The sequence below is a fragment of the Carlito syrichta genome, unplaced genomic scaffold, assembly GCF_000164805.1.
Source record: "Carlito syrichta isolate Samal-C Ts95f unplaced genomic scaffold, Tarsius_syrichta-2.0.1 Scaffold305760, whole genome shotgun sequence".
NCBI lineage: Eukaryota > Metazoa > Chordata > Mammalia > Primates > Tarsiidae > Carlito > Carlito syrichta.
In genome coordinates, this window is record NW_007249856.1 from 8917 (window position 1) to 31246 (window position 22330).

At 42.1% G+C, this 22330-nt stretch overlaps 1 protein-coding gene across 1 annotated transcript in view; it reads right to left on the reverse strand.

Annotated features, from left to right (window-relative positions):
* The window catches only part of EIF2AK3 (eukaryotic translation initiation factor 2 alpha kinase 3), a 65616-nt gene that overhangs the window by 2263 nt on the left and 41023 nt on the right, over window positions 1-22330 (reverse strand). The window contains exons 10-15 of the mRNA XM_008062617.2: window positions 21217-21339; window positions 18867-19016; window positions 17120-17900; window positions 12570-12737; window positions 4502-4603; window positions 617-679 (exon numbers count right to left, since the gene is read on the reverse strand). Coding sequence (XP_008060808.1) covers window positions 617-679; window positions 4502-4603; window positions 12570-12737; window positions 17120-17900; window positions 18867-19016; window positions 21217-21339 — 1387 coding nt within the window. The remainder of the gene's footprint in view (window positions 1-616; window positions 680-4501; window positions 4604-12569; window positions 12738-17119; window positions 17901-18866; window positions 19017-21216; window positions 21340-22330) is intronic.

A 22330-nucleotide genomic window follows, 5' to 3' on the forward strand; every position in this document is an offset into this window, starting at 1 on the left:
GCCCAGCTGATTTTTTGATTTATTGTAGAGACGAGGTCTTGCCAAGTTGCCCAGGCTGGTCTCGAACCTCTGGGTTCAGGCAATCCACTCGCCTCTGCCTCCCAAAGTCCTGGGATTACAGGCTCGAGTCAGCATGCCTGGCATCAACTGCTGGCTTTAACAAATTTCATGTCTTGGGATCTGGTCCCTTTCCTCGCTAGACCTTAGGTTTCCTCATCTGTAAAATGGGGAAATTGAGTTGATTGCTAAGGATCCTTTAAATTTTTTTGTTTGTTTTTCAATTGGAGTCTCACTGTCGCCCAGGCTGGAGTGCAGAGGCATGCTCCCGGTCACCGCAGTCTCAACCTGCTGGACTCAGGCAATCCTTCTGCCTCAGCCTTCCAAGAAGCTGGAATTACAGGCACGTGCTACCACGCCTGTCTAATTTCTTGATTTATTGTAGAGATGAGGTCTTGCCAAGTTGCCTAGGCTGGTCTCGAACCCATGGACTCAGGCAATCCTCTTACCTTGGCCTCCCAAAGTGCTGGGATGACAGGCTGAGCCACCGAGCCTGGCCAGGGAGCCTTTAAGTTCTAAATACAATTCTCATAAAGTAAAACATGAAAATTATACATACCTCATGAGGATATTTCTGAGTAAACAGTGGTGGAAATTGGAGATTTCTTACATCACTTAAGGTCTAAAAAGAAAGAAAGGTGTTACTTAGCTTTAAATGTATTTTGACATACGGATCTGTTTAAACATATTTTTTGATACTCCCACAGAGTGACTAAGACAAAAGAGTGTACACTAACCAGATGGAAGACTTGTCAATAGCTTTTCCTGAGTAGATAATCTGTATACGAGCACTTCCCAAGCCTTGTGGAGGTACCCTCCAAACACAGGATGTGATGTATGTATATGCACAGTCGGCCTCCTGGATCCATAGCTTCCACATCCGAGGACTCAGCCAAACACAGATCAAAAATGTTTCTTTAAAAAAGGATAGCTGGCCGGACTCGGTGGTTCAGCCTGTAATCCCAGTACTGTAGGAGGCCGAGGTGAGTGGATTGCCTGAGCCCACGGGTTCAAGACCCGCTGGGCAACTTGTGGAGACTGCGTCTCTACAATAAATCGAAAATTAGCCGGGCATGGTAGTGCGTGCCTGTAGTTCCGGCTACTTGGAAGTCTGAGGTGGAAGGATCACCGGAGCCCAGGAGGTTGACGCTGGTGGCCGTGAGCGTGCCACTGCACTCTGGCCTGGGTGACAGAGTGAGACTCCAACTCAAAAAATAAAATAATAAAATAAAACGATAAAAAATAAAAAGGACAGCTGAGGGTTTCTGGTGGCAGGGTCTGGGGAAGGGGCGGTAGGAACCATGTCCGGCCGGAAAGGTGGCAAGAAGCAGCCCCTGAAGCAGCCCAAGAAGATGGACGAGGAAGATAAAGCTTTCAAGCAGAAACAAAAAGAGGAGCAGAAGAAACTCGAGGAGCTGACAGCGAAGGCCATGGGGAAAGGCCCCTGAACACAGGTGGAATTAAGAAATCTGGCAAAAAGTAAGCTGTTCCTTGTTCTTAAAGCCATGATGACTCTTGATTGCATTCATATTTAAACATCTGTATTCCCTGACATAACTTCTTTTGCCACCTATAGCTAGAATGAAGTGTTGTCTCGAAGCCTGTTGTACATTTAAGAATAAACTTTTGTAAAAAATAAATATATTTTTAAAAAAGGATAACTGCATCTGTACTAATTAAGGACAGACTTTTTCTTGTCATCATTCCCTAAACAAAACAGCATGACTATTTATAGAACATTTACATTGTATTAGGTATTATAAGTGATCTAGAGATTATTTAAAGTATTAAGGAGGATGTTTGTAGGTTATATGCGAATACTATGCCATATTAGTTATTTATTTTTCCAGGAGCGCCAGGCAGGAATTACACCATTTTACGTAAGGGACTTGAGCATCTGCAGTTTGGTAGTCGTGGGGTTCCTGGAACCAATCCCCTGTGGATACCAAGGGATTGCAATATATACGTGTATACAGTCACACACACACACACACACACAGATAGATACTAAGAAAAAGAACAGCTGTACTGGAGCACAGAGAAAATTTTGGCAATTGTTAATCTAACTTTGTCTCTATTATTTGTCTATTCTGGATATTTCACAAAAACGGACTCAGACAAAGGAGGACTTTTGCATCTGGCTTCTTCCACTCAGCATAATGCTACCAAGGCTCACTGACGTTGCAGCACACATTAACGCTCCGTTCCTTTAAATGGCTGAATAGCATTCCGCTGTGTGGATATACCGCAACTTGTTTTTTCATTCATCAGAAGACGGGCATTTGGGTGGCTTCTACTTTTGGCTATTATACATAATGCTACCGTTAACACTCGTATACGTGTTTTTGTCTATGTTTCCCTTCCCTTGAGTATGCATCTCGGAGTGAAATGACCGAGTCATATTCTATTGTTTAAGTTTTTGAGGAACTACCAAACCGTTTTCCACAGTAGTTACCCCATTTCTATTCCCACTAGCAATGTACAAAGGTTCTGATTTCTCCACATTCTTTTTCTTTTTCTTTTTTTTGAGTTGGAGTCTCACTCTGTCACCCAGGCTGGAATGCAGTGGCACACTCATGGCCACTGCAGCATCGACCTGCTGGGCTCTGGCAATCCTTCTGCCTCAGTCTCCCAAGTAGCCAGAACTACAGGCGTGAGCTGCTGCACCCGGCTAACTTTTCATTTACTGGTCTTGCCGAGTTGCTGGGGCTGGTCTGGATCCTGTGGGCTCAGGCAATCCACTTGCCTCAACCTCCCCAAAGTGCTGGAATTACAGGCTGAGCTACCAAGCCCGCTCAATTTTTTTTTTTTTTTTAAAGGGATGTGGTCTTGCAATGTTGCCTAGCCTGGAGAAGAATGGCTATTCACATGCACGAACACAGGGCGCACTGGAACCTCCAGTTGCTGGGCTCAAGCAATCTTCTTGCCTCGGCCTCTAGAGCAGCTGGAACTACCAGTGTGCACCTACCACGCCTGGCTTGTCTTTTCATGTTCTTGACAGTATTATTTGATACACTTATAACGACATAAATTTTGATGCCATCTGATTCCTGATCCTTTACTTAGGTTTGTCCTTTTTATTTTCCTTTCTGGAAGCTTCAAGGGCCTTTATTTCTGATGTTCTGAAACTTAGTTATTTGACTTTTCTTTTTTCTATTTATTGCACAGAAGAAGTGGTAGATCCTTTAGTTACAAGATATGAGTCATTTGGGGTCTATGTGAGAACTGCATCCTCTTCTACCATGGCCAGAAAATCAAAAGGTAAGATCTAAAACTAGCAAATCAAGAAATGGTGGTAAGAGCCTAAACCCTGGCAATATAGAGATAAGTGCCAGGGACAACACCTAGAAGAGGTGAGGGCAGCCACAGGAGGGACTGGGAGAATGTGACAGCGGCCCACTTTAAGAAGACTCTGTACTATCTGCCTTAACAGCTATGGGCACAGTTCATTTTGCAAGGGAGAAAGCTTAATTATGTATAGTTTGCCAGCTTTTAAATAAACGAGTGTGTGGCTCCTGGTCTTCTGAGAAAATCGTCTGCAGCCAGCTACCACCACCACTCCTACCCTCCCCTGCTCCACCGTCCTGTGTAACCCTTAGCTTTCTACTTACGAGAAACTCATTGAGTACAATGCATTGCTAAATTTAAGCAAAAACTAGGAACAAACAATCGAACTAAACAGCTGTTTGAAGACTGAGCTTTATTTATTTATTTCTGAGTAGGAGTCTCACTCTGTCACCCAGGCTGGAGTGTGGTGGAACGCTCATGGCCACCGCAGGCTTGATCTGCTAGGCTCAGGTGATCCTTCCACTGTACCACGCGCAGTTAATTTTTTGATTTATTGTCTTGCCAAGATGGTCTCAAACAATCCCTGGACTCAGGCAATTCTCTCACCTGTGCCTCCCAAACTGTTCAGATTCTAGCATGAGGCACTGTGCCCAGCATGAAGACTGAGCTTTTAAGTGAAAGCAGATAATCTATAAATGCTCCCTTGTGGCTGGCTTGATCTCTTTCACTTCTAGTTAACTAGTCTGCTGGCTTCAGTAATAACTAAATGTTCTTTTGTAAGTTTTAGATTCTTTTATTTTCTTTCTTTCTTTCTTTCTTTTTGTTTTTTGAGTCAGGGTCTCACTCTGTCACCCAGGCTAAAGAGCAGTGGCACAGATCACAGCTCACTGCAGCCTCAATTTTCTGGGCTCAGGAGATCGTCCCACCTCAGCCTCCTGACCAGCTGGGACTACAGGCACATGCCACCAAGCCCAGCTTGTTTTCTGATTTTTTGCAGAGATGAAGTCTCACTATGTTGCCTAGATTGGTCTGGAACTCCTGGACTTCTGCCTCAGCTTCTCAAAGTGCTGGGGTTACAGGCATGAGCCACTGTGCCTAGCTAAATTTTAGATTATTTTCTTTTTCAACTTTCTTTTTTGAGGAGGGGACTACTTACCCTTACTCTCTCCATCTGAGTGCTGAAAGGGTACAGCAATTCAAATAAAATCAGGCCTAAAGAAAAGATGTCCACTTTATGAGAGTAGTTGGTTCCATGGATCTGAAATCCCACATAAAAAAAAAAAAAAGAAAATTAACACAGAGATAATACAATTGCTATTATAGCATTACTGAATCTCAGCGCTTACTCAGTCACTTCTTGGTTTAAAGGTAAGTGTATGTGGAAAAATGTTAGCAAAGAGTTAATAATCTCTCAAGCCTGTTTTCTCCAACTCATTACGAGAGTAATTAAGCTACTCAGCATTACAGAAGGAAAGCCCAGGTATAGCTCTAAGATATGCATCAGTAAAAGAGGCCGGCAGAACCCTGGAGCCAGCAGGGCTAGAAATGTCCTGGGAGCCAGTAAAAGCTGCTCAGCTACCCTGAGGTGAAGTTTTCAAAGGGAGACTATCTAAGGCAAATCTCTCATTTCCAATCACCTCAGTCCTCACCCATTTTTATGAGAAAATCTCCATTACTCCAAACCACTAATCAACTGTGGTTAGCCTTCATTACAGCACCTAATTATGGACTATTTTGCATTCTTGGTTTGATTTTTCATGTGTATATTTCTTATTCTTCACAACTGGATTATAAAGTCCTGGAGGGAAGGGAACTGCTTTTGTGTGGCCAGTGCCTAGCACTGGGCTAAGTACAGAGAAGGCCCTCAATAAATACTTACTTGTAAAGATGAACAAATGAATTGCAAGGGAAGCACTCTATTAAACAAAGCCTCATTCAAATTAAAAGTGACTTCCCAGGGACTCAGAAAAACCTCTCACTAGTGAACTTTTTTCAGGCATATAATTTGACATCTGGCTCCATACTGGTATTTCTTTTCTTTTCTTTGAGTTGGAGTCTCACTCTGCCACCCAGGCTGGAGTGAGTGCAGGGGTATGCTCACAGCCACCCCAGCGTGGACCCACTGGGCTCAGGCAATCCTTCCAAGTACCTGGAACTACAGGTGCCCGCTACCCTCCTGGCTAATTTCTTAAAATTTATTTTAGCAATGAGGTCTCGCCAAGTTGCCCAGGCTGGTCTCCAGCCCATGGGCTCAGGCAGTCCTCTCACCCCGGCCTCCTAAAGTGCTGGGATTATAGGCTTGAGCCGCTGTGCCCTGCCCATACTGGCAGTTCTTAACTAGGGGATGGAGAAACCACAAGGCAGGTGCCAGGGTCTGTGATCCCTTCACAACCTTCTCTGAAAACTATGCTTGTCGCCTGTCTCCTGATTCCTTCCACACAGCCAGCCTGCTTCTGTGCTTATCAGTGACACGAGCTGCATCATCCACTTCCCCTCTAAGTGAATGCAGCAATCTGAACCCCTCCTTATCTCTCATCCTTGGGACTTGGGGAATATTCAAAGAAGGTATGTTCAAAAACAATGTTCACAGGGAAAAGTGAAAAAGGAACCCCCCCACACTATATGGAAAAGATAAACTGATACACATTTTTTTTTTTTTGAGTTGGAGTCTCACTCTGTCACCCAGACTGGAGTGCAGTGGCCGCTCCCGGCCACCGCAGCCTCAACTTGCTGGGGGTCTCCGGCGATCCTTCCGCCTCAGCCTTCCAAGTAGCTGGAACTACAGGCGTGCGCTACCAGCTCATTTTGATTTATTGTAGAGATAAGGTCTCAACAAGTTGCCCAGGCGGGTCTCGAACCGGCGAGCTCAGGCAATTCACTCACCTCTGCCTCCCAAAGGCACGGGATTACAGGCTGAGCCACCGAGCCCAGCTAAACTGATACACATTTATGAGAAGCAACATGTTTACTCCTGCTCAAAGATCCCATCTAATTTGGTCCACCCGAGAATAGATGGAAATGTGGACAGGTACAGGGTTAGTGACCCACATGGTATTTCAAAGAGCAAAATTAACAAGTAACTAAATGTCAGCAACAAATGCTGAATAAGTTGCTGAACAGAGTGAGTACTATGCAGCCATAGATATTTTCTAAGAAGATTTTAATAATACAGGAAATGTTTAACTTTTAATACTGTATCCAAAAATTTACAGGGTAGAATCCCAATTTTGTTTTCTAAAACTTTCCCATCTTATATATATTTATACATATATGTGTATACATACAAATAGACATAAATAACTAATTGCTGTTAATGTTTTAGTGATTTTTACTTTTTCTCCATATGTCCTTATATTCTCCACATTACATAGAGAACAGAATATATAATGCATTATTTTAATTTGCTTACAAAATATTATTTTATTATTAAAAATGTAGCCTCATGAACAAAATACTCAAGCCAGAAGGGATGAATATAATATATACTTTCAGAATTTAAACTGATTGTTTTATCACTGTGTAATACTAGAACTTGGCCTATATTTCTTGGTAATCACAACCAAGAACAAAGATGGATAATGAATAATTTAAAACAATGTCTTAGTATAGTTTCTTAGGCTTGGGTAAGACAGTCTACCCCGCCAAAGTATTTTGACAACATTTTTATAAATGACAGTTTCTATATTTGAGAATTAAGACTATTTCTTTTTAACTACCATATTTTAACGACTACACATTAACATGACAGAATTTCTACAGCTATCTTGACTTTCTAGTATCTTCAACAATACTAAATATAGTACCACTTGCCTTCAATCTCTTCCTTTCACAGATGACAACCCGACTTTAGCACATGTGTGTGCGCACACACGTGTGCATGCATATACACTGTAGCCATGAGCTAAAGTACAGTCAGCAAGGCCATGTGGATGGATGGACAGGACTACCTGGTATTTACCTTTTCACTGGCATTCACATTCAATCATCTATCAAATACTTAGGAATTCTTGCAGAACAGGCATTGTTTCAGACATAAATAAAAAAGGGGATAATGAGCTAGGTCCCTATTTTGATAGCTTATATTTTTGAGAGGAAGAACAAATAATTTCAAAGAATTAAAAAGCGATGAAAAGAAAACAATATAATGCCATAGACTCTCAGGAGGCAGGGTCATCTATTTTAAACAGGGCTGTGGGGGAGGGGCCTTCCATGTAGCGAAAATAATGCATCAAGATATTAATATAGTTAATAAAGCATTCAGATAGAATTTCTTTCGTTTTCCTGATATTTAGTGTGAAAGTATTACTTCCAGTCTCTTAAATAATGAATTTTTAAAACTGCGATTATAAACATTTTTGTATGAATTTTAATATGTGCCTATGAATTCATACAAAGTCTCCCCTACACAGAATTAATCACTGTTGATATTTTACAGCTCTTCCAGTCTTTCTTCCTATGGATAGAAATATGTATTTATAGTATTTTGTTATTTCATACAGTTTTACTTTTTCCTTTCACCCAGTCCTGTTCACATAATTTGACCAGGGCGATTCAATAACTCAGGCTAATAGGTTTCTTTTTTCTACTTAAGCCAGTTTGATTAAAACAATTAAAACAATTGACTATGTATAATAGTCGTCTATAAACTAAAAGTTCTGCTATATCCATTCTAATTGCTAAATTTATTTGTGTCCTTCCCCCCCTTAAGTAGGTTTGTTAAAGAGGATTATCTTTATTTAAAACTATTAAAATCAGCCATGGTGATGCTGGTTTACTGTTTCACCAGTATCAGCTCTTACGCTTATTTTCCATCTTCTTGGCTCCTCTCTGAGCAGAATCCCAATCCTTACACAGTAACAGGCTTATATAACGAAGGTCTGTAAGATAAATTTATCTCCAGATGGAACTTTGAGAACTCTATGGATTTTAGTATATTTCATTTCTTCAATTGTTTTGTTTAATTTTAATTTTTCTAGAGACGTGGTCTCACTATTTTGCCCAGGCTGGTCTCAAACTCTCAAGCTCAAGTGATCCTCCCTACTCAGCCTCCCAAGTAGTTAGGCTTCTAGGTGTGAGCCACTGTACCTGGCTTTTCATTATTTTCTTAATACCTTGTATGAGTAGTTTTACTTCATTATAGACCCCATAGTTATTGAGGGCTTTAAAATTTTCAGCTCAACAAAACAGAAGAAAAAACAAAAATAAGAAATAAAAATAAACCACTATAATCTTTTCTTACTCCATTATGATCATAAAAGGACACAATTTCTTTTTATTCTTTTTTACATTTACAATTTGTTTTCCAGTACACTGATATTTCTTTGTAGCCAAGAAGTTTGCATGCAAGTATGTCCTATTTTAATTTATTGGTTGGGCCTGGTGGCTCAGCCTGTAAGCCCAGAGCTTAGGGAGGCTGAGGTGACTGGGCTGCCTGAGTCCAGAGGTTTGAGACCAGCCCGGGCAACTTGGCAAGGTCTCATCTCTACAATAAATCAAAAAATTAGCTGGGCGTGGTACTGCATGCCTATAGTTCCAGCTACTTGGAAGGCTGAGGCGGAAGGATTGCTGGAGCCCAGAGGGTCAGCGCTGGGGTAGTGGTGAGTGTGCCACTGCACTCTAACCTGGGTGAAGGAGTGAGACTCCAACTTAAAAAAAAAAAAAAGTTAAATAAGGCTGGACACAAATGGTTCATGCCTGTAATTCCTGTAATCTCAGTACATTGGGAGGCCAAGGTGGGAGGATCACTTGAGCCCAGGAGTTCATGACCAGGGCAACATAGTGAGACCATATCTCTACAAAAAATAGAAAAATTAGCCGGGTATGGTGGTGTGTGCCTGTAGTCCCCGCTATTTGGGAGGCTGAGGCAGAAGGATCAACTGAACCCAGGAGGTTGAGGCTGTGATGAACTGTGATTGTGCCACTGCACTCTAACCTGGATGACAGTGTGAGACTTTGACTCAAAATAAACACAAAATAAATAAGTAAATAAAAATTTACAACATGAAAAAGAAACACTTGAACAATGCAATCAATCAAAACACTTCGAAAGGAAACTGTATAACAGTAAAATAAAATTCCCTTCCTCAAAGGCAATTCCTATTACTGGTCTCTGAAATAATCTTCCAAAGATCATCTAATTCAGTGGTTCTCAAAGTGTGGTTCATGGATTCCTAGTGACCTCAATACCTTTTCAGGTAGTTTGTGAGGTCAAGACTATTTTCAAAATAATGGTAAGACAGAATTTGTATTCTCACTGTGCTGACATTTGCCCTGATGGAATCTGTGCTTGAATCAAGGCAGCAGCACCCAATCGCACTAGTTAGCAAACCATATTCCTCAGCGTCACATACTCACAGGTTAAAAACAAAAAGAAAAAAGAAAAATAACACGTTTCACTTAAAATATCCTTGCTTAGCATTAAAAATTTTAAATTTTATTAAATCTTAACCTTTTTTCTTTGGAGTTGGAGTCTCATTCTGTCTCCCAGGTTAGAGTGCAGTGGCACACTCAAGGCCCCCGCAGCCTTGACCTGCAAGACTCAGCTGATCCTTCAGCCTCAGCCTTCCAAGTAGCTGGAACCACAAGTGTGCACCACCACACCTGGCTAAGTTTTTTATTTATTGTAGAGATGAGGTCCCAACAAGTTGCCCAGGCTGGTCTCGAACCCCTGGGCTCAGGGTTCTTCTTGCCTTCACCTCCCCAAGTCCTGGGATTACAGGCATGAGGGGTTTGGCCTCAAATCTCAAGCCTTCAATACACATCTTTTTAATAATCTGATACAAAATTGGAAGCATTTCTGCTCCATACCAAAGTACAACAGCTGTCTTGAAGTTTGAGACCCTGGATATGCTAATTACCCTGATCTGATCAGTATACGTTACATGTGTTGAAACATCACTATGCACACCATAAACATGTACATTATTATATGTCAATTAAAAAATATTTTGGCCGGGCTCAGTGGCTCAGCCTGTCATCCCAGCACTTTGGGAGGCCGAGGCGAGTGGACTGCCTGAGCCCATGGTTCGAGACTAGCCCGGGCAACTTGGTGAGACCTCCTCTCTACAATAAATCAAAAATTAGCTGGGCATGGTGGCATGCGCCTTTCCGGCTACTTGGAAGGCTGGGGTGGAAGGATTGCCTGAGCCCAGCCGAGCGATGCTGGGTGGCTGTAAGTATGCCACTGCACTCCAGCCTGGGAGATAGAGTAAGACGCCAACTCAATAAATAAATAAATAAAAATATTTTTTAAAAGTTTAAGACTTTTAAAGACGATGCTGATTGAAGCATAGGTAAGTTTGTGAAATCATTAGCACTTGTGCAGTTATTGGAGTCAGAACCATCTGCACTAGCTGCTCTTTCCACAGAATATCATTTTGACTTGAAAGAATCCTCGACAGACAAACTCTAGTTATTTGGAGTTGGATACTTGACAGATACTTTCTGAAAGATGAAAATTGTGAAACTGGCACTTCAAAGAAAACTGGCAATATTTGTTGTCAATAAAATAAAAGTCAAGCTTTCAAGTGAAAATTACAATTTTGGAAAATTTGTATCGACCAGTGAAAATCTGACAGCTTTCTAATACTTAGCTTTTTCTGATGAGATTAGTGGTGATTTTTTTTTTTGAGTTGGAGTCTCACTCTGTCGTCCAGACGGGAGTGCAGTGGCCACTCCTGGTCACTGCAGCCTCGACCTGCTGGGCTCTGGCGATCCTTCCGCCTCAGCCTTCCACATAGCTGGAACTACAGGCGCGTGCTACCACACCCGTGTGATTTTTGATTTATTGTAGAGAAGAGGTCTCATCAAGTTGCCCAGGCGGGTCTCGAACCCATGGGTTCAGGCAATCCACTCACCTCAGCCTCCCAAAGCGTGGGATTACAGGCTGAGCCACCGAGCCCGGTAATTTTTTTTTTTTAATTGGAATCTCACTCTGTAGCTCTGGAGAGCAGCAGCATGCTCAGTGCTACCACAGCCTTGAATTGCTGTGCTTAGGTGATCCTTCCGCCTCAGCCTTCCAAGTAGCTGAAACTACAGGCCCATGCCACCATGCCTGGCTAACTTTTTGATTTATTGTAGAGAGGAGGTCTTGTCAAGTTGTCCAGGCTGGTCTCAAACCCTTGGGCTCAGGCAATCCTCTCACCTCTGCCTCCCAAAATGCCCAGCCGTAAATGACTTTTAATAACCTATCACTCACTAAAAGTTTTGACATATTAAACAAAAATAGGTATATGTAATTACTTGAAATGAAACACTGCTCCGTTTTCCAACTACACATCTGTGTGAGGTCAGATTTTCTTCATGTACTTCAACCAAAAAAATATATTGCAATGGATTGAATGCAAAAGGAGATATGAGAATGTAGATCTTCACACACCAGATATTAAAGAGACTGGCAAAAATGTAAACAAATGCCATTCTTCTCACTAATGCTTTGTTCTAGAAATGTTTTTCACAAAAATATCTTCAGACATGATAGCTTTAATATTGTCATAATTGATTTAATAAAGCTTTTTAAAGTTTTGTTTTAAGTTCTCATATGGCATATATCGATAGATCAGACTTTGCAAGAAAAACTTTTGGGCTCTCAATCATTTCTACAAAAGTAAACGGGCACTGAAGCCAAAAGGTTTCGAGAGCCGCTCTAGAGATGCCTGTGGACGTCATTCACTTGGTAGGAGCTGAGGATGTCCCTCCTGAACGCCCAAGATGCCCTGCTCCCCCAACTCTTCCAGCCCCTGCCCTGTGCACTGCGGTCTTCCTTAGAAGACCAGGCCTCCCACAGGGCAACACAGCTCAGCGCAAGTACCTCTATTTCCTGCCATGGCACATACTAGAAGCTGCCTGTCAATTACCACAGAGGGCAGCTCAGTGCAGACCCTCTCGCGCTCGCTGGCTCTGTAAACACTTGCTACATAGTCCACCTAAGGCAAACTGGAGCAGGCCTGGGAGAGTGGCATTCAGAGTCTCTTTCTACACTTCTGGTTGCTATCAGGTTCAGAGGCGGAGTGTGTCCTATGCATTATTTTTTCCCTAACTCATCCCCAATTCAGGTTGTAGAAAGTGCACCTAGTTGTGTCACCTGTGGCACACAACCGCCGGTTTTAATAATTCTCTGACTTAATGAATTTTAGACGACTGGGCATGCTAATGAGAACATGGGAGGAGAGTCATCGGGCACAGCTAGCTTGCTGTGAGGCTCAGCGAAAGTCTAAACAACTCACCTGCTCTGGGCTCATATAGAGTTTGGTCCCCACTTGTCCCGTGTGTCTGGCATAAGCTGGCATTGGGGTCAGAACCATCTGCTCCTCCTCGTCTTGGTCCATTGCAGTCACTAATCCAAAGTCTCCAACCTTGACTACATCATCCATTGTAAAGAATATGTTGGAAGGCTGGAAAAAAACAAAACGGATAAAAGTACAGTGGGTGTGCATGGAGAAGGAGAAAAAGTAAGGAGAGTTATTTAAACGATTACAAAAAAGAAATAGAAGAAACTAGATATTTTCAAGGATTTTTCTCCTTAAGATGGGCTCACATGAAAATAACAATTTTTCTACGCTAGTGAGGAAAAAGAAAGGGTGGCAAAGAGAGCTGGCATTTACTGAACATCCACTTAAACCCTAAGAGAGCCACATTCCCTAGGGGCCAGAGTGCATAACCCTCAATCTTGTTACTCTTTATGCTCTTCTTGGGCAAGTTTCTCTACATTTATGGCTTACATCATAATAATTATAACAACAGTGGTAACAACAGCAAATGCTTGTATGGCACTTGCAACATGCCAGGCACACTGTTCAAAGCAGTTTACTACTATTAACTCACATACTATAACTCTACTAGGTGAGTATCACTAGCTGTCCTTTTCACAGATGTGAAAACTGAGGCTCAGAAGTAAAACAAATGGCCCAAGGTTCCTCAGCTAACAAGTGGTGGGGCAGAGATTCAAACTCAAGCAGTTTGGTTCTATGAGAAAAAGACCTTGTGATTCACTGCCACGTGTACAGCACTCAGTACCGTACTTGCTGTATGGTAGTTGATCATTATTTGATGAATGAATGAAACAGACTGCTCTTTTGGTCTGTGTCTGAACGGGGCAGATAGACTGTCGAGACTACACCTACTTCCACAGCTCTGTCCTGCATTCTAAACTCTCGTATGAAACCGTGTATAAGATGCATCTAACCAAATGTCTCAGGGGCTCCTCATACTCAAAGTGCCCAACATGAAACATATTACCTTTCCCTCGGTCTACTCTACCCTGCAGGTAATGTGACCACCATTCACAGTCTTTGAAATAAGGAAAAAAGAAGCCATTTCGCTCATGACATTGAATTTCATCATCCTTCAAAGACTATCAGAAAATAACATTTTGTTCCCAAACTCCAAAATGCCATGATACAATTTTAACTTTGAAGCAATAAAGTTACTGCTCTAATGAAAATCTACGTAACTAACCTGCAGCTCTCCCACAAATAACCTTGTACCAGAGACAGTAACAGACTATGCCGCTTTAAATGTCATCTTTCCTCCTCACTCCCATTTCACTGGCAAGCTTTTTGGTCTCCAGCAACGATCTCCCTGTGCTTCCACCAGGAGCATCCTGACTTTCCCTTGGGAATTCCCTTCTTCCTTACTGCAGCAATCCCATGGTTTGTGTGGAAGCCATCCAACTCTACAGGTTGCTTAAAGCAGCCCACACAGTCCTTTCCCTGGTCAGGAGGCTGGTTTGGGCAGGTGCTTCTGGTTTATCAGGGAGAATGAAACTCAGGATTTCTGATCAAGAGTGGAAGAAAGCAATACTTTTCTCCCCACCATGTCCAAAAGTCTTAAAAGAAAAGCACGTCGTCCTAGGAATCCCTGGCAGCCGCCCTGAGACTACAAAAGGAGAGCCTGCCTGAATATGGAAATGAGAAATGGGAAGGAAGGAGAGAAACCAGGCTCTGGTCACATCACTTGATCCCAGCTAAAGTTTTACCTAAATCCTCAACGGTGTTGTCACATGGGTCAACATTTCCTTTTTTGACTAATCTACATAAATGCTTTTGGTTGCAAACAAAAGAAACTTCAAAATAAAATGATATGGGCATCTAGACACATCAGGCAGTGCAGTGAGACTATAATGGGTGAACAAAACAGACATGGTCTGTGCCTCCATGGAAACCAGAGGATAAATAATCCAGGTGTGATGAGGATGAAGAAAGACCAGTTTCTGTTTGAACACCGTGTATTTAAGGAACTGGGAAAAGCCTGAAGTGGAGAGAATAAAAAATTAGAAGTCAGTCTAAAGAGGCAGGGGCCAGAAAGTCCCGATGACAACAACGTGGCCACAGGAAAAGCCTTAACATTGAGATCAAGGACTCAGTCAGAATGCAGCAAAACATGCAGCTTTTTCAAGCGAGAATAAAAATCATGGCAATATTTTTTTGGTACACTAGAAATTTTTTTTTTTGAGTTGGAGTCTCACTCTGTCACCCAGACTGGAGCACAGTGGCCGCTTCCGGCCACTGCAGCCTTGACCTGCTGGGCTCCGGCGATCCTTCTGCCTCAGCCTTCCAAGTAGCTGGAACTACAGGAGCGTGCTACCACGCCCAGCTAATTTTTTATTTTATTGTAGAGATGAGGTCTCACCAAGTTGCCCAGGCGGGTCTCAAACCCGCGGGCTCAGGCAATCCACTCACCTCAGCCTCCCAAAGTGCTGGGATTACAGGCTGAGCCACCGAGCCCGGCTACTAGAAATATTTAAAAGAAACTGTCTTTAGAAAGACAAAACCCTTTTGATTTCTAGAAAAACTAAAGGGGAAATTAACTTTCTTCTTGGGATTCTTCTGGTGCATAGATACAGAGAAATCTTTAGACAACATTATAGCAATAAGCAGATCTTTAACAATATCTCATTTATGTTACAAAATTAGCGGAATACTACTTATAAGAAAACAAAATTGTCTTTTAGTTTGGCATCTACGTATATAGCAGGTGTTAAGTACAAGAGGAATGGGTATATCAGCAAGTTGTTTTCCACCAAATGATAAGTGTTTACCATATTCAAACCCAAACGCTAGTATTCTCTCAAGTTAGGGGTGTCTGGTCTCCAGTAAGCTGTCTCCTCCGTTACAACCAAATAATTCACCTCTGAACTTTTTATTCATTGCAGAACAATTCTTGGCAATCAGTCTGGGCCCACTTCAAAATCTCTAAAGCATAATGATTATATAACAATTATATTGGAAAATGGGAATTATTTATATTTCTTATTCCTATTATCCCAAAACTCTTAAACTCTTGAATTTAAAAACCTACTGCTAATTTTAAGAGAAAGTAACTTTTGTTTAAAAATAGCTACTTTGATGCCTGAAACAAAAGTTTATGGTTACATAAAACTGCAAATACTTAAAATGGATCCAAATCTATCAATAATTTAGGTTAGTTTCATTAGAAAAATATTTATACATTCACTACATACTGGTGACTGCTATGAGTATATGGAGTGTGGTAGAAATTAGTTAAATAAAAGTTCCAGGCCGGGCTTGGTGGCTCAGCCTGTAATCCCAGCACTTTGGGAGGCCGTGGTGAGGGGACTGCCTGAGTCTGCGGGTTCGAGACCAGCCCGGGCAACTTGGTGAGACTTCATCTCTACAATAAAGAAAAAATTAGCCAGGCATGGTAGTGCGTGCCTCTAGTTCCGGCTACTTGGAAGGCTGAGGCGGAAGGATAGCCAGAAGACCGACGCTGGGGTAGACTTAAGTGTAGCCCCTGCACTCTAGCCTGGGTGGTGGAGTAAGCTTCCAAGTCAAAAAAAAAAAAGTTCCTCCAGGGTTGGTGCCTCAGCCTGTAATCCCGCGCCTTTGGGAGGCTGAGGTGAGTGGATTGCCTGAGCCCGCGGGTTCGAGACCTGCCTGGGCAGCAAGACCTCATGTCTACAATAAATCAAACAGTCAGCCGGGTATGGTAGCGCATGCCTGTAATTCAGCTACTGGGAAGGCTGAGGTGGAAGGATCGCAGGAGCCCAGCAGGTCGAGGCTGCGGTGGCCGGGAGTGGCTACTGCACTCCAGTCTGGGCGACAGAGTGAGACTCCAACTCAAAAAAAAAAAAGTTCCATATGCTTGTTTTCAGAAACACATATAAAGGAAATGCCACATTTCAGTACGAGTCTTATATAATTCTGCATACTGTTTTGTCACACATTCAATACTGTATATATTGGATACAGAATCCAAGGTCTCAGAGTTACATACAATCGCCTGGTTAACCATTTGCCATCCTCTCCACCCAGCTCCTCACCCTTCCCTAAAGCCTGGTAAGTTCACAAACGGACAGAAGTGCAAAGATCTGCCAAGTCAAGATCTGGCTCATGAAGGAACTCACGTCTCTCCCCCAATGAGGTCCCTTTTATTACAGGGCTTCAGTGTCTTAAAGGCACCTGTGTCGGGGTACTTGAAGCCATAGGAAGAACAGGGCACATTTGCTCATAGTAGATTTTAGCTAAAGATTCATTTTCCCCCCCTCATCTGGACTACTGGGATATTGGGAATACCCTCTACAGTAAAATGAACACAGATACATTATAGATAGAGGAGAATGCACAGCTTGCCCAGAGTTTTAAAACACAAGACTTCTTATTCTGGCAGCAGACCCCTTCAAGCTACTTTCTCAGATCCATGCCTTTACTCTCCTCGGCTCCCAAGGGTCCTCCAGTTAAAAACGGACGAGCACTGCAAGTACTAAATCACAAAGCACTAAGCTGAAATCCTCGTGTGACGCTCCACAAATACAGACCTTGAGGTCCCTGTGCATGAGTCCCTTATTGTGCAGAAATTCCACTGCCTCCGCAATCTGTAAGAAGATGTGCAGACACATATTCCTCTCTCTCTCTTCTAGGGTGCATCGTCTGTTCATCCAGTCTTTGAGGTTTTCCTTTCTGCATAGCTGCATCTGAATGTAAAGATACACCTTTGGTGAACTAGGCTGTAGTTTTTCCGTGGTGTTTTTAGTGAGGTCTAAACTTAAAGTCGTCGGTCTTGGAGGAGAAATAGATAATGTAGCTTCAGAAGAAGATTTGCTACTGGTGGGGTGGAAAGCAGCCAGTTTATTGGCATAATGGTTGCCAATGTGCAGTCCGTTAGCTTTGGGTTCTTCTTTACTAGATGCATTATCACAGCCAGAATCTTCGAACACTATTGAAGAGGAGGTTCTCTCCCTTGACCTGACATATGGAGAAGCTTCCGAAGGACAAAGTTCAAAGGAGTGCCCTTCATCATTGCCATCCATAGTGCCATCACCCACATCGCAGTCTGTAAGGCAACTGTCCTGGAGGTTGCATGCTGTACCCACTGACTCACTGATGTCTCCACGGTCCGTTCCTGAGAATTCCAGTGGAGAAAAGTGGCTCTCAGAACAACCTGTCTGGCCACAGGAAATCCCGACTGAAAAAGACCTGCTTCTTTGCGGAGAAGGAGCTATGATTTCAATATGTTCTTTTGTAGAGAAGGGATCCATTCTGCGTATTTTAACTGATGGTGCATCCACTGGGCTAGGAGAGCTGAGTGGCCAGTCTGCGCTAAAAGTGGGAGGCATACAAAGGGATAAGAATGAATAGGTACTGATGAAAGTATCTGAGCTGCATCCTTTGTTTAAAAAGCTTCAACCGTACTAAAGTCAATTACCAAATGACAAACAACAAAACAACATGCAGACTAAATAAAAACATGCTACACAAGCATCACATTCCACCCATTTCTTCTAAAAAAACTTAATCTGACAGCTTAATTTTATACGTGAAATTGTCTGGAGCTGCCAGAGTTGCCAAAACCTTTTATGCAAAGCAAGGACACGACTCTGAAGCCCCCATTCAAATTAGGGCCGCAGCTTACAGGGCCTTGAGACAAGGGGCTGCTTCGCCTGGTCCTTCCATGGTTTCGTTGTCAGCTGAGTCTACGATAAGTGCCACTTCAGCAAGGCACCTAATGTGAATTTAATGCTGCTTGCTGCACCTGTGGGCAGGGGCGTTCCTCTAGCTGCTTGGTCTGCCCACACGGGCCTCCTCTTTGTTCTCCTTTAGGCATTTTTAAAGGGTTTTTCTTCCTATAGCACACCACAGTTAACATGGGAACCGTCTACCAGAGTGTATGTATTTTTAACTGCAAATAGCTTAAAACTACTTAACAAGGAACTGTAAATTGCTAACTGCTAAGAGAAGAACTAAACCAATTTTTTTTTAAAGGATGGAGACAGAAGCAGACAATACCTCATACTGGGAAAAGCCACTATAAATTTCTCAATCACAATTCATCGAGCCCTGTAGACTGATGTTTAGAAATTTATGTTCTCAAAGGCTGAATCAAACTTTCACTTAATAAGTTGGCTAGAAAACTTCCTGAAACATGACATAGAACAAAACATTGCTGTTATTTTTCTAAAAAAAAAAAAAAATCCCAAAGTTATAGAAATGATATGGTGTTCACATAAGCAAAAAACTAGCCTAAAATAAAATGTTACTCTGTAAGGCCAAGTCCAACAAAATTACCTTTCATCTTTTAGCCAAATTTCATCCATTTCTTCTTGCCATTTCTCTGGTGGTGCTTCCAGCCAGGCATTGAAATATCTAACAATTCCTGGGTGTTCAAGCTTGGCCAGGGCTTTAACTTCTCGCATTACTTTTTCCCGAGCCAATGCCCTAAAAGAATATAAATACTTAAGCAATGAATATCCACACTACACTAATTTGATCTTTACAGATTATATGAATGCATCAAATGATAACATGTAGCCCTATTTTATATTTGCTGTGTATCAACAAAAAAATTTTAAAAAGAAAATCAGTCATAAAAAGAGATAAGATGACTTGCACACTGATAAACAACTATGTGAAAAAGAATGGATGATGCTGAAGGTCATTCATAACTGAAAAAGTATTCGTATCCAATAGCAAAACAGAAAAATAATACAATAGGATTCTCCTTTGAACCTAAAATTAGAAGTAGATACGTTAGCCCTGGGTAGGCTGGGTGTGGTGGCTCACCCCTGCAATCCCAGCACTTTGGGAGGCAGAGGCGAGAGGACTGTCTGAGTCCAGGGGTTCGAGATCAGGCTGGATAACTTACTGAGACCTCGTCTCTACAATAAATTAAAATATAATTTTTTTCTTCTGGAAATAAGTGCTACAAACATCTATTGCCCATTAAGATAAAGCTTTCTTAACTAAAAATCATTCACTACAGGTACTGCTAAAAGCCCATCACACTGTTCTGTGTCAGAAATTCCACTTCTAGGAATTTATCCTAAAGAAACAGACGTGCCAAAAATTTATATAAAAGATGAGCACTGGGCCGGGCTCGGTGGCTCAGCCTGTAATTCCAGCACTTTGGGAGGTCGAGGTGAGTGAATTGCCTAAGCCCGCAGGTTCAAGACCTGCCCAGGCAACTAGGCGAGACTTTGTCTCTACCATAAATCAAAAATTAGCCGGGTGTGGTAGTGTGTGCCTGTAGTTCTGGTTACTTGGAAGGCTGAGGCAGAAGCATCGCCAGAGTCCAGCAGGTTGAGGCTGCGGTGGCTGGGAGCGTGCCACTGCATTCCAGTCTGAGCAACAGAGTGAGACTCCAACTCAAAAAATAAAAAAAAGATAAGCACTGCAAAGTTACTTTTTCATGGAAAGTTACTTTTAATTGCAGGAAGTGAGAAACCAAATTGCTGAAAAACAAGAAATGGTTAAACAAAATATGGCATATGTATTTAATGGACTATTACCAAGCTATAAAATACTTTTAATGTATTTTAGCATCTTAATAAAATACTTTTTTTTTTTTTTTTGAGTTGGAGTCTCATTCTGTCGCCCAGACTGGAGTGCAGTGGCTGCTCCCGGTCACTGCAGCCTTGACTTGCTGGGTTCCAGCGATCCTTCCGCCTCAGCCTTCCAAGTAGCTGGAACTGCAGGCGCGCGCTACCACGCCCAACTGATTTTTGATTTATTATAGAGATGAGATCTCGCCAAGTTGCCCAGGCGGGTCTCGAACCCGCAGGCTCAGGCAATCCACTCACCTCAGCCTCCCAAGACGCGGGATTACAGGCTGAGCCACTGAGCCCAGCTATAAAATACTCTTAACATGAAATATGATGAGGATAAAATGAAAGAAGCAACAAATAAAACTGTATAGCACTGGCAACTGTGCTACCAATTAGGCAAACTTATGACCAGGAAAAAAAAAAAGCTGGGTGCAGTGGCTCACGCCCGTAATCCCAGCACTTTGGGAGGCCAAAGTAAGAGGACTGCCTGAGCCCACAAGTTTAAAACCAGCAACTTGGCAAGACCTCGTCTCTATAACAAATAAAAAAATTAGCTGCGTGTAGTGGCACATGCCTTTGGTTCCAGCTACTTAGAATGCTGAGGGGGAAGGGTCACCTGAGCCCAGAAGGTTGAAGCCATGGTGGCCATAAGCGTACCACTACACTCCAGCCTTGGTGACAGAGTGAGACTGACTCAAATAACCCACATCAACTTCTAAAGTGTTAATAGTGGTTATTACTGAGTAAAGACAATATAACTCAATTTTTTTTACTTTAATTTTTTATTTAGAACAATAAATATAGATTATTTTTTAAATGCTATGATTTACTGAAGTCTGTAGTTATTACAAGTAACTAAGAGAACGTCCTGAGTTCTTAACGATAAAAAACAAGGGCACATTTTTAAAGTGATACAAAGCAATCTGTTTAGACCTCAACTTTTAGACAACTGATAGCACTTGGAATTCAAGATCTGAAAGGTCAGAAACTATGTTTTCTATAGCATCTACAGAGTATAGTGAAAAGGACATTTTGCCCATGATAGTTGATCATATAGCACTTATTGCAAGTTTGCTAAATTTACCATCCATTACCTATTGGGGAGACGGATCCTTTTGATAGCATAATTGCAGTCATCTACTTTGTTTCTAGCTTCAAAGACAACCCCAAAGCCGCCACGACCCAGGCACTGAATTGGTTCAAAATCTGTTAGATATCTTTAAAAAAAAAAAATTTTTTTTAATTTGTAATAGCTTTAAATATTGTGATAAAATTAAAATCAGTTCAATCTGAAAAGTAAAGTAAAAAAATAAAAATCAGCTCAAGACACATAAAACTGCATAAACTCAGTAAGCTCATTTTAATGTAGAATATAGTCTAAATCATTACTAACAGCATTCTGTTTTCCTGTTTATATAAATGAAGCAAACACATTCTCACATTTCCTGGGGAAAAAGATTAAAAATAAAAAAGCTTTATTTAATTGGGAATCACCCGTCAATCACTTGTTCTTACAGCAATTGTACTACAGATGTGTTCTATTCGGTATGTCCCACCATCTACAAAAATATCATAGTCTTAATTCTTTAACATTTTACTTTCTGTGGCATTTTGTACTCAGTTAGAACATCCATCACTTATTCTTCAAGTGGTTTGAAGAAGAAAAAAATTTTTAAAGAAAATGTATCCCAAGCCGGGCTCAGTGGCTCAGCCTGTAATCCCACGCCTCTGGGAGGCTGAGGTGAGTGGATTGCCTGAGCCTGCGGGTTCGAGACCTGTCTAGGCAGTGAGACCTCATCTCTACAATAAATCAAAAAATCAGTCGGGTGTGGTAGCCCATGACTGTTATTCCAGTTACTCAGAAGGCTGAGGCAGAAGGATCGCCGGAGCCCAGCAGGCGAGGCTGTGGTGGCCGGGAGCGGCCACTCTACTCCAGTCTGGGCGACAGAGTGAGACTCCAACTCAAAAAAAAAAAGAAAATGTATCCTAGCCGGGCTCAGTGGCTCAACCCTATAATCCCAGCACTTTGGGAGGCCAAGGCAAGAGGATTGCCTGAGACCGTGGTTTGAGACCAACTTGGTGAGACCTTGTCTCTACAACAAAAAATTAGCTGGGTACGGTAGCGCATGACTGTAGTTCCTGTTACTTGGAAGGCCAAGGCGGAAGATTCACCGTATCCCAGCAGGTTGACGCTGCGCTCCAGCATGG